Source organism: Saccostrea cucullata, unplaced genomic scaffold (genome assembly GCF_032062105.1).
Source record: "Saccostrea cucullata isolate Sc308-1 unplaced genomic scaffold, CSIRO_AGI_Scuc_v1 ctg14913, whole genome shotgun sequence".
Lineage (NCBI taxonomy): Eukaryota > Metazoa > Mollusca > Bivalvia > Ostreida > Ostreidae > Saccostrea > Saccostrea cuccullata.
This window is the reverse complement of record NW_026919693.1, coordinates 2599-15971: the sequence shown is the minus strand read 5'-3', so window position 1 is coordinate 15971 and position 13373 is coordinate 2599. Positions and strand designations below refer to the sequence as shown.

Genomic DNA, 13373 nt, shown 5'->3' with positions numbered 1-13373 from the left:
ACTTTCCTCCTTTCTCAACATGTTTACGCACTCCAGAAGCTTAATATCTGGCAATTTACATTGGGAAATATGGTAATAATCCCTTGAAAAGAAATATTGTGTATGCAGTCGTTATTTATTATCAGGGATTCTGGTATTACATTGGGTAGACAGACTACTCGGCCCAACGACACCTCGGCCCGTGCTGGTTGAACTTGACACCTCGGCCCTGACAGGTCGGCTCAAATTCATTGACACCTCGGCCCATACCGAAGACTGCTCGGCCCATTAGGAATAAAATTTAATTAAGTTTGTTTTAATTAGTTGTTTTTTTTTTTGTATTTCCCCTGTTATGGTAATGTAAGTGTATACTATGTATTTTTTTAATCACTATAGATATATGTAAATATACGATAATTTCAGTATTTTCTAACAAACCACAGCACAACATCAAATTACAATCCATTGATTGGGAGGTAACAGGTCTATTTATTTATTGATTTTGTTGTTTACAATGCAACATAATACATTATTAATAAATTAATTAGCCATTTTAAAGAAAAAATGCGCATATTTAAATGTTTAATTTTAAAAACTCATTTTTTTTCAAATCAATTCAATAATATCAACAATGGTTTCTGAATTAAAGGAACTTTTCATTAACATTAAATTCATTAATTCCCAATTGTGGCTTCTCATAATTAACTCTCATAGTCACCACCCCCTATGACACGCGCTCGAGACTCTAAAGGATGCACTGCGTCTTCTTGTTTGTTTAATGATTAGCACCTATAATCAAATTACTAATGGATCGTCTTTCTTTAATTACCGTCAATTTGCCGTCTTGGAAGAATACAAATGTATCAAATTAATTTTCTTTTGCATTTCATAGATATATAACAACACAAATAATAAATATATTTTATTAAAATAATATATTTCTGTTTGGACCGAGGTGTCTTTTATGTGAGCCGAGGTGTCTTCAAATTTGGGCCGAGCCGTCGAAGCAGAGATGTCAATGGGCCGAGGAGTCGTTGGGCCGAGGTGTCGTTGGGCCGAGCAGTCTGACATTCTTACATTGTATGTGATTTTCAAGCTGTTGCCTTTAGGAAACACGGATCAATAGCTCTTTTTAATAAGACGAAACATAACATAAATTAAAAAAAATACATTGAATAGATCATCTCTGTATATGTCTTACTAGAATTGTTCACACATTTTTTGTAGAAAATGGTGAAGAAATGCTTTAGACCACTGCTTCCATTTCTGTTCAGTAGTGTTTTGTGTAATGTTACAACGGCAGCTACAACCAGACCACATATCATCCTCATAGTGGCTGATGACTTGGTAAGGACATTTTGATTTTACTACAATTACTTGAGAGAATAAGTCTTGGTAATATTACTTTTACACAAAAGATCAGTACAAGTCAGTGAAAATGTTAGTATATTTTCAAACTGTTGGATTATAAATCATTGTGTGTTCTCTTACTACATAGAGCAATAATGAAATGAACATGTAATAGATGTATGTATTCTGTAAGGTTATAATCCTGTGAACATGTAATATATTGTATCTTGCTATTTCTTTAGGGATATAATGATGTGAGTTTCCATGGATCAACCCAGATCCCCACTCCTAACATAGACAGTTTGGCATATGGAGGAATAATTCTTAATAATTACTACGTGTCCCCGATTTGTACCCCCACTCGCGGGGCCCTGATGTCTGGAAGGCACCCCATTCAAACAGGTGTGTATCAGGTTCCATTAATGAAAACATAATAACTTAATTCTTTGACAGGGTCATAATTCTACGGAATCACAATTTCTATTCGTTCAATGGCAGGACAAAAATACCAGGTATAAAAATAAGGGAAAGGATTATAAGCCTGTTGAAATAAAAATAAATAAGATAAGTACATATCAATGAACTAAATCAGGTATAATTTAATTGAATATATAACTACTGTAGATCACTAAATTTTCTCAACACCTACTTTTGCGAGATAGTCATTGACTGTTTATTATTACGTGAGACACAATTTTCACAAATTGTTGTTATTTCTCTATATAATCAAAAGGAATACCAATTTATATGTAAGAATGAAACTTTCCCACGCTCATTATCTCACGTAATTATGCCAAAATAAAGTTCTTGTGAAAAGAAGTTATTTACAGTATTTTAAATGTATAAGGATACAGGATTGTTCATGATAGAAATACCCAGAGGTTTTTAGATCACTAATCCAAAGGATCAAAATAAGTGATGTATACACACCAGGTAGCTCTATCTGACTTTAACTTCTTTGTTCCTCATTTTAGAAAAAATTACCAAAATGGATCTCAGAAAGTTGACGAGTAGAAACTAAGTTGACAAGTAGAAACTGCCATTTACATGTATTAATAACGTGACAATTCTGTCATTATTTCCATGTCAGCAAATGTTGTACAATTACAGTATTTAAAAAATAGATTCAGATTGTAGTTCACTTTAATTAAAAAATATTTTGGATTGGGGGATGGAGTGTTAAATGAGGAATGTTTATTCTATCAGGTCTCCAGTCGGGAGTAATAGTCGCTTCTCAGCCCTATGGACTACCCCTAAACGAAACGATAATGCCTCAGTACCTCCAAAAACTTGGCTATAGGCGGCACATGATTGGAAAGGTCAGTCACTAGTATGTTCCTGTCCCAGTATATCAGATCGAGTTCTATGTCAGAAAAAATATAAAGCGGTGATGGATTGGTGGTGGCAAGGGGGAGAAAATCTGATTTTCTCAATACGTAATATCGTGAGTATCTTGCAGTTATCTAACTTACTACCGCTATTTTGTGGGAGAGTCAAGCAAGCTCTAGATTTTGGGGACACATGACATTGTTTACAGTAGTAACAATCAAATGATTCGATCAATTTAATGCTGAAAGAAAAATGTATTGCAAAGAATTGGACTCCAAATAGTAGATTGTCAACTAAGGAAAGTTTACTAGTAAGAATAATTTATCAGCTTTAAAATGTGACGATTTTCAATGAAAATTTAATAAGAAAAGTTCGATTAGCTAAAAATATCATTAAAATTGTTTTTTCATTTTAAGATTGGCTCGTCTCAAAAATTAATAGGCTGGTTCTGCTATTTTTAAGCAAAGTATTCCACCAGGATTTTTTACTTATATATCCTTATAAACTCTACAATGACCGATCTTGCATTGTATTCAATAGCACATTTGTCCCCACCCAACAGACGTTTGCTGTCTCTGATCGCGAAAGAGATCCGCTAAGTTTAGTAATCGCGATATCAAGTATTGTTTATTATACTCTTTTTTCCTGTATCATTTTGCTTTATCTTTATTTCAGTGGCATCTTGGATTTCACAAAAAAGAGTTTACTCCCCTGTACAGAGGTTTTGAGACACACTATGGTTATTATCTTGGATGTGGAGACTATTATGATCATACATCAGAGGCCAATGAGGTACATACAGTAAAACTCGGTTATAGCAAAGTCCTAGGGACCTGTGAATTTAATTCGCTATATCCGTAATTCGTTATATCCGTATAACGAATTCTTATAAACATTTAGAGCGAGTTCGCAATATGAATGTTTTCCTTCAAGTATTACTACCAAATATGTTAGGGAAGCAAATATTACAAAACATATCGTCGATAACTAAGGTTTTATTATGAATTGAATTTTATATACACATGCTACAAGAAAATAGTGTCAGTTCAATTTAGCAAGTTTTAAGATCTTTGAAAGTTCATTATAAAAGATGTAAATTTCATTATATTTAACCTCATCGGGACTCAAAATGAGTTCGCTATATCCGTAAATTCGTTATATCAGAGTTCGTTATAACCGTAAATTTTTACAAAGATTTGTTAAGAATTTTGCCGAGGACCCAGAAAAACTTCGCTATATCTGTGAATTCGCTATATCCGTGTTCGCACTAAACAAGTTTTACTGCACTATAAACAGAATTCTAAAAATTGATGTAAAGAAGTGAAAAAATAAACTTATCTTGGTATTTCATTTGCATTTATTTTAATATTTACATAATATATCAATATTGAAGTTTAAATTTTTACACACAGTGTATGACATTACTTAGCTGCAATAATGTAGCCCTCTCCAATTTTTTTATCTGATGTTTTCTTCCCCCCCCCCCAAAAAAAGGGGGGAGGGCTACATTATTGCAGCTAGACATTACTGTAAAATTAAGTACTGTTTCTTGTGACTTCACATTTGATTTTGTGCTATAGATAGCTGAAATTCCACACTAAACTATTTTGTGCATGCTAAACTCTTAAAATTGAAAAGAATATTTTGCTTTCCAGGAATACTTTGGCTTTGACTTTTGGAGAAACACAACAGTAGACTTTTCAGGAATCGGGCAATACTCCACAGACCTGTTCAGACAAGAGGCCAACACGATCATACAGAAACATAACACATCAGAAGTAAGACGAGAGTCAAGAAATATCCCCCTCCTTAAACAAGAGGCCCATGGGCCACATCGCTCACCTGAGCACTGTGGCTAGGAAAAAGTAGCTATTGGTTTATTATTGAAAAGTTTAAATCCAAAAAATAGTCCCACGACCAATCATGACTTTGCTATTCTTGAGAAGAAGATTTTTAAAGAATTTCCCTATATATTTCTATATAAAACTGTGGTCGTCCATTTTGGCCACGCCCTACCCCCGGGGTTCATGATTTGAACAAACTTGAATCTACACTACCTGAGGATGCTTCCATATAAATATGATCAATTACCGCTTTGCTCTTCTTGAGAAGAAGATTTTTAAAGAATTTTCCTATATATTTCTATATAAAACTGTGATCGGCCATTGTGGCCCCGCCCTACCCCCCGGGGTCATGATTTGAACAAACTTGAATCTACACTACCTGAGGATGCTTCCATATAAATATGATCAATTATGGCTTTGCTCTTCTTAAGAAGAAGATTTTTAAAGAATTTTCCTATATATTTCTATGTAAAACTTTGGTCGGCCATTTTGGCCCTGCCCTACCCCAGGGGGTCATGATTTGAACAAACTTGAATCTACACTACCTGAGGATGATTCCACATAAGTTTCATCTTTCCTGGCTCAATGGTTCTTGAGAAGAAGATTTTTAAAACATACCACCAAATTTTCATTAATTCCCAATTATCTCCCCTTGAATAAGGGCGTGGCCCTTCATTTGAACAAACTTGAATCCCCTTCACCCAAGGATGCTTTGTGGCAAGTTTGGTTGAAATTGGCCCAGCGGTTCTTGAGAAGAAGTCGTAAAAGTGATAAGTTTACAGACGGACAGACAGACAGACAGACAGACGGACAGACGGACGACGGACAAAATGTGATCAGAAAAGCTCACTTGAGCTTTCAGCTCAGGTGAGCTAAAAAAATTAAGAGAGAAAGATGCTGGTTCCTTTCTTTTTTAATTAAAATACTGTGAAATCACAAATTTCTGTGGGGGGGGGGGGTAATTTTTGTTGTTTTCGAGATATAAAGAGACCCTATCCACCACAAAATGAAAAATGTTACATAAATATCTAACTCAACAATTCTTACTCCATGAATTCAAATCCCCACGAACCAAGTTTTTACACAAACCACGAAAATTTGTGATTTTACAGTATACCAGTTATAATAATATTTACATCAAGCTTTTAAAATGACAAAACTGTGTAAAGAAGTATGTTATAGGAATACAACTGACAAGTTTAATAAATTTTCAGCCTTTGTTTCTATACCTGCCTTTCCAAGCTGTCCACAGTGGAAATCTTCCAAGTGGGAAGAATCTCCAGGCCCCAACAAAGTACATAAAGAAATTCTCACACATCAAAAATACAGAAAGAAGAACATATGCAGGTAAATCTTAAATTATTCTAGCTTTAAATTCAACATAATGATATCTTTCTCAGTACCGGTATAGGTAAGTTTTCTACACCAGAGGTACAGACAAAGTCAGGGAGGCCAAAATATCTTGATAATAGGCCCTTTTCCTGTGACATATTTCGCCTCGGAGTTATTCCCCTTAGCTGCCATCTTGTAGGGCAAAGAAGTGAATTTACCTCTTGAGCTACCAATTTTAAACAATTGCATGCAAGAAATATATGGGGGTGGGATATTTACAATGATCTTAAACTATGAATTAAACTAAAAGGTACTTGGACACAGATTTGAAGTTAATATTCTCTCATTTTTTCTGTATAAAATGACGAATTATATATTTTAATAGCATTTCACACAAAAATTAATTAAAAATCTTATTTCATTTAAAATTTATTAAAACTTTAAAATTTTTTGCGGGTTTGATTGACACATCCTTGCACTGTCACAAATTTTAACTTTATTCTTAATCTTTAGGAAAAGTGGCAATCCTGATGTGTATTAATGAGAAATATTAAATCTTATATCAAGAAGAATAATTTTATTCAGAGTAGAAATGTTAGAATGCAGAACTACTTCACAAGTATCGCCATTCCATTGAGTACAGAGTTTTGTGAATCGATCAAACCTGTGTTATGTACACAGGTTTTTGTAAACATGTTATTGTTTTGTGTTTACGATTCATCGGGTGCGTTAAATCGCCAAAGTCTGTTCACCACATCTGCACGGACTGACAATATATTGTGTGTTTGTTTTGCTTTAGTACTTGTCTAGTCTAAATTTTCTGGATTATAGTATTAATATTTTTCATTAATACTAGGGATGTCAAAATTGTCAATAATTGATATTCGAATATTCGATAGTAGTATTCGAATATATTCGAATATTCGATAAAATAAATATACATCTTGTATTATAATATGTATACATGTATATCTTCACTCTTATGTCAAGCAATTTGTACGTTTTATGTCATTATTTGGAATAATATTTCATGTAGAGTTTTGTAAATGCACTATAATTATATTCTTAAAATATTATACAGAATATATGAAGACCTTACATCCAAAATATAATGAAAATGTTCCCCACGAAAATTCAAAAGATTCTTTTAATAAGTTCCAGATTAATTAATCGTCTTACCAATGTGTACATTGATAAACCCTTCAGATTTATACCACACAGAACAATTATCTAATGGAGAAACATTAAAAGCAATTACTTTTAGCTAATTAATTTCTTGATAATGACTTTAAATGGTGTATACATAAACAAGGAATCCAGGTGTGTTGCTAAAAAATTTGTCCTTTCAGCAATACAAACTAATTCTAAGAACTGGTATACCTCTAATTAAATGATCAAATGAATAATTTATATTATTTTAATAGACACACTCTTCACATCTTTAAGGTAATCAAAGAGGAGCGTCTTTTAATTTTGTTTTAAATAAAATCTTATTGTTGGTCGACGATAAGAACTTGATTTAATTTTTGATAAAACTTAAGTTTTTGCCAGATTTTTTTCCTTTTTGATGCTTGTATACATTAAGTCCGAATATTCGAATAATGAATTTATATTCGAATATCAACTCATCGAATGAATATTCGAATATTCGTTGACATCCCTAATTAATACACATCAGGATTGCCACTTTTCCTAAGGATTAAGAATAAAGTTAAAATTTGTGAAAGTGCAAGGATGTGTCAATCAAACCCGCCAAAAAATTTAAAGTTTTAATAACTTTGAAATGAAATAAGATTTTTAATTAATTTTTGTGTGAAATGCTATTAAAATATATAAGTTGTAATATTATAGAGAAAATATTAACTTCACATCTGTGTCCAAGTACCTTTAATAGAGGCTTTAACAAACATATATTCAGAAGAAAAATACCGTTATCTTTACCTCAGTATAAACCAGTATAACAAATTGAACTTGGTTGAATAATGAAGGGATCTGTAAATGTTGCCCAACAAGATGGCACTAAGGGGAATAACTCCTAGGCTAAATATGTCATAGGAAAAGGGTCTATCTTGTGGGAAAATTCGTTTATCTAAATAAAACCCATTGATGATACATTTACTATGCATAAGGCCCAAAAAAATTAATCAATAGTTTCTCAGGCACCGCCGCATCAGTTCAAAAACGGCCGCATTGATCAATTTTATTGACATTTTGAAAAAGGAAATAACTCAATTTTCTATTTGTCCCAGTTCAAGAAGAAAATCGAGTTATTGCCTTCGTCATAAATGCTGAGAAAAACGTTTTTATTAGAAAAACAATATCTTTCTTCTAAATTTAAAGTATTTTATAGATTAACTTTTAAATAAATGTTTGGAATAACATTATTTAAAGTTGAATACATATTATTACTAATTTCAGAGAACAAAACTTAAGAATAAGTAGAGATATTATCATTTAATTGAACAAATGACTTTAAAAAAGGTGTAGACTAAATCCTGCTTAAAAAAAAAAAGCCTGCCTGCCGCAATAAACTCTGATTTTTTTGGCCTGAGAAACTATTGATTAATTTTTTTTTTGCCTAACAAAATGGTCATTTATTTTAATTTCAAAGTTTATTTGTGATTTTTAAATCACATGGTAATTATCCCTTGTAAACATTCTCAAAAAAGCCATGAAATTATCATCTAACAAATTGTTTGCCCATGTACATATACATGTAGTACCATGTACATTACTGAAATGCCTTCTTCAATCTTATAGAACATTATGAATCTGTTCTTCAATTCAGCTATGGTTTCTGCTTTGGATGATGCTGTTGGATCCATTGTGCAGACACTTAAAGACAAGAAAATGTATGAAAACTCCATCATTGTTTTCACAACAGACAATGGAGGTCCAGCTAATGGGTTTGATGGTAATGCTGCCAGCAACTTTCCTCTAAGGTAAAATAAGAAGTAACCATTTGGGAAATTGATGTATATTGTGATATTTTTATTCCCCCATAATGGAATACTCAGGGGTAATTTGGTATATAGTTAAACCCCCTGAAAACGAAGTTTGGGGGGTATATAGGAATCATCTTGCCCGTCCGTCTGTTTAGCTGTCCGTCTGTCTGTGCAAACGTGTCCGGTCTATATCTTTCTTACGGAGGGACATTAGAAACTACTACTCCACACAAAGACTGCCCATGACCTAAGAGTGTGTCATGACCTTGACCCAAGGTCATTTGGGGAACTTCAAGGTCACTGGAAGAAAAATTTCACAATTCATGCCCGGTCCATATCTTTCATATGGATAAACTCGGTAGGTTCTAATGTCACACAAAGATTGCCCATGACCCAAGGGTATGTCATGACCTTGACCCAAGGTCATTTGAGAAACTTCAAGGTCACTGGAAGAAAAATTTCATAATTTGTGTCCGGTCCACATCTTTTTTATGGATCAACTTGGTAGGTTGTCATTTCACACAAAGATTGCCCATGACCTAAGAGTGTGTCATGACCTTGACCCAAGGTCATTTGGGGAACTTCAAGGTCACTGGAAAAAAAATTTCAAAATTTGTGTCTGGTCCATATCTTTCTTATGGATAAACTTCATAGGTTCTTATTTCACAGAAAGATTGCCTATGACCCAAGGGTGAGTCATGACCTTGACCCAAGGTCATTTGAGGAACTTCAAGGTCACTGGAAAAAAATTTCATAATTTGTGTCCGGTCCGATTCTTTTTTATGGATCAACTTGGTAGGTTGTCATTTCACACAAAGATTGCCCATGACCTAAGGGTGTGTCATGATCTTGATCCAAGGTCATTTGGGGAAGTTCAAGGTCACTGGAAGAAAAATTTCAAAATTTGTGTCCGGTCCACATCTTTTTTATGGATCAACTTGGTAGGTTTTCATTTCACACAAAGATTGCCCGTGACCTAAGGGTGTGTCATGACCTTGATCCAAGGTCATTTGGGGAAGTTCAAGGTCACTGGAAGAAAAATTTCATAATTCAGGTGTGATACATATCTTTATTATGGAAAAACTTACTTCTGAAAAACCCAGCGGGGGTATTTTGTCCCATTTGGACAGTTGTAGTTTTTGCTCTGTCCGTGTGTCAATCTGTTTTACCACAAAAACTTTATCCTTGCTCATTACTTTTGAATGGGTGGGGCTATGGCTTTCATATTTCAAAGGTGAATTACTTGTGACAAGACCTTTCTTTGGGTACCATCAAATTTGACCTCTTGACCTTAAAGTTTGACCCATCTTTGCAAAAAAGCTTCCACACTTTAACCTTGCCCATAACTTTTAAACAGTTTGTACTACAGGTTTCATACTGCACATGTGTATTCATTCTGACAAGACCTTTCAGTAGGTATAAAGAATTTTGACCTTGACCTCAGATTTAAACCCATTTTTAAAAACTTTTTCCTTGGCCACAGCTCAAGAACAGTTAGAACTTGGGCTTTCATATTTCACAGGTGTATTCCTTGTGACAAGAATCTCCTCTGAGTACCAACAATTTTGACCTTTTGACATTTGACTGATGATGATCACCAATGAAAATTTCCAACCTATGGTAAAGCACTTTATTTTCTAGAGGTGTCAAGGCCACACTTTGGGAAGGAGGAGTACGAGGGGCTGGCTTTATATCCAGTCCTCTGTTAAAGTCCAAAGGTTACGTATCTAATCAGATGATTCACGTGACAGACTGGTTACCAACTCTGTACACGGCTGCTGGGGGCCAAGCAGGGGATCTTAAGAATCTGTATGGAGTAGACCAGTGGAAGGTATTACAAACTAATGGCAAGCCTGTCAGAGATGAAATGCTGCATAACATAGACCCACTGGACAAGACAGGGGCTATAAGAGTGGGCGATTACAAACTAATATATGGGCCTGTAATGGGCTGGGATGGTTGGTATCCCCCATACCAAGTCTCTACAGACTCTAATAAAAATGATAGGTTCAGGATTGACATTTCTGAACTAAGTAACAGAAAGAGACTTGTAGAGGAAATGGAGTTTGAACCTCCATCATTTTATTCCATTCTTGGAACACCAGTAAAAATTCAGTGTGGAACCAAGCCTTCCAATGCCAGTACAAACTGTCAGGCCAATAAAGTTCCATGTCTGTATCATATACCATCAGATCCTTGTGAATACAACAACATAGCAGCTAGTCATATGGATATTGTGTCCAAACTGATGGACAAAATTAAACTGTATGAGAAAACCATGATGGTACCTCCTGGAAATAAGCCATTTGACCCAGCTGGAAACCCACGTCAACATGGAGGCATATGGGTGCCATGGCTGGATTAATAGCAGGACAGACTAATTAATTAAAAGATGTGATTTTCATTCCAAATATTTTTAGCAAAACACTTTATTTTTCTATCTTTTGTATCTATATTTGTGTTTTAGAGAATATTGAAATTTTCTGAATTTGATATTGATGAAATCATGTGCTACATTTTTTTAAAACCATACTTTTTAAAAAATAATCTTTGTATTAAATGGTTGTACTTTTGAAACCTCTGAGCTTTACATTTAAATTTAACTATTATAGTTGTACATGTACTTTTATAAATACTTAAGCATATATTTGCTCATGAGCTTTAGAATCTCAATACTTTGAACTGCAATACATGTATGTTATGCTTATTTTTATATTCTATGCAATATACTGCTGAAAAGTCAGGTTTCAGGGAAATGTTTAAAGCAGTACATTTATTTTCATATTTTTTTATCGAACACTTTGTTAAATACTGCTATTTAACTCACCTGCAGAAGACTCTGATTGAAGTTTGTCCTTAGTCCATCTATCTCTCTGTTTACATTTAAAAAATCCTTGTTTCAATTAATTTAGAACAGCTAGTCCCATTTATAGTCATTATATGCAAACATCTTCGGATTTTATAGTAAAATCTATCAAAATCTTCTCAGGAAAAGAAAGACTCTAAGTCATAATTCTATGCAATCATCCTCAGATAGTGCAGAATCATATTTATTAAATTATTTGTAATATAGGTTTATAAATTTTCATGGTGGGAAAAAATTCAAATCTAATGCATACAGAAAAGTATAATTGGTGAGCATTGTGGCTGATGAACCTCTTTTTTTCAATTATTTACAGGTAAAGTGGCATAAAGGATATGGAGAGAGAGAGAGATTTATTTAAATGTTAGGACAGAGATGATATATTCTTAAGACATAGAATAAAATATTGTGTTCAAATAATAGTGACTTTACATGTAACTGTGTACAACTAAATGGGTATTATGCAATAAATAACAGATCTGGTGCAAAATAGATTATGATTTTTCATAGCTAATTTTGACCTCCTCTCTAGTATACCGTATATCCGGTTTTTTTTCGCGTGTTGGAAATTTTGCGAAAATGGGGCAAGTTACAACAGTTTTTATTTTGCGTAAGTTATTTTTTACAATTAAAGATTTTTTTGCTTTAAATGGTTTGTCACATTATAGCTGACATTATTTCTGCGTGTTGGAAATTTTGTGAATCAAAAATGGTCGCAAAAAATGCGAAAAATAGATCACCGCATAATAGATTACCGGATATACGGTATAAATGCAAACATGTTTTCAAACAGATGGACAGAGTTTATTCAGACATCAAACATTCATAATTTTATAAAAAGATGGGGGAAAAAAAGTTGATATAATGTAAAATCACATTTTTTGTAGTCAAATTTTCGTGATATGAGGAAATACTCGGGGGTTATGGGGGTTTGAATTCATTGATAAAGAATTGTTGAGTATAGTTATGTAATCTATGTAACATTTTACATTTCATAGTGGACATGAATTAGTGGGTCTCTTCATATCTGGAAAATAATCACCACCCCTTCCCCACAAAAATTTGGGATTTCTTAGTACTTTTTTTTTTGGGTCAAGTTTCCTTTTTGGAACAAGGTTACAAACTCCTCTTTGTCATTTTTAATATTTTTTTCTCTTTTAGATTGATAAGTTAAATATTTGGTGAACATGCAATTCAAAGGACTCTAAACATAACCATGCAAAAACATGAAAAAGAAAAGTAAGTTTATCAAAATGTTTATTGATATACATATTTTTTTTATCAATATAAATATTATTAGGAAATCGTACATGCAGAAATTGTTTCATGCTCTCTACAGTCACATGCATACATTAACAAAATGTATCTTACACATGCTTGCTCAACTTACCAAATTTGCAATTCTAGTCGATGAAGATACTAATGATTGCCAGTACTGAAAATTTAGCATTAATATTATCAATGTCTATAACAGGTACAACCATAAATAAGAACATGACTAGGACACAAACAAAATAAACATCATGCAACTAGAATACACCCAAACATTTTTCTTCTGCATTTTAACTGTCAAGCTCATCAAAAAGCTGGCAATTTTGGAAGAAAGAGTCGTCATTAATCAAAGAGAAATCAAAAAGAGAATCATCAACTACCTGCTCCTCATCAAATGTGGTGTCCCCCAGATTTCCTCCCATTCTCAGCACGCTATCAAGAAAATCATCCAGGGAACTG

At 33.5% G+C, this 13373-nt stretch overlaps 1 protein-coding gene across 1 annotated transcript; it reads left to right on the top strand.

Moving 5' to 3' along the window:
• Nucleotides 1–1206: 1206 nt before the first annotated feature.
• Nucleotides 1207–11209, top strand: LOC134236107 (arylsulfatase B-like; the record flags this gene model as incomplete). The annotated part of the gene is made up of 8 exons (XM_062718290.1): nucleotides 1207–1326; nucleotides 1572–1731; nucleotides 2536–2648; nucleotides 3334–3450; nucleotides 4314–4436; nucleotides 5717–5849; nucleotides 8623–8776; nucleotides 10421–11209. Coding segments are annotated over 8 exons (1644 nt in total), but the record flags the coding sequence as incomplete, so codon positions are not given.
• Between the last annotated feature and the right edge of the window lie 2164 nt (nucleotides 11210–13373).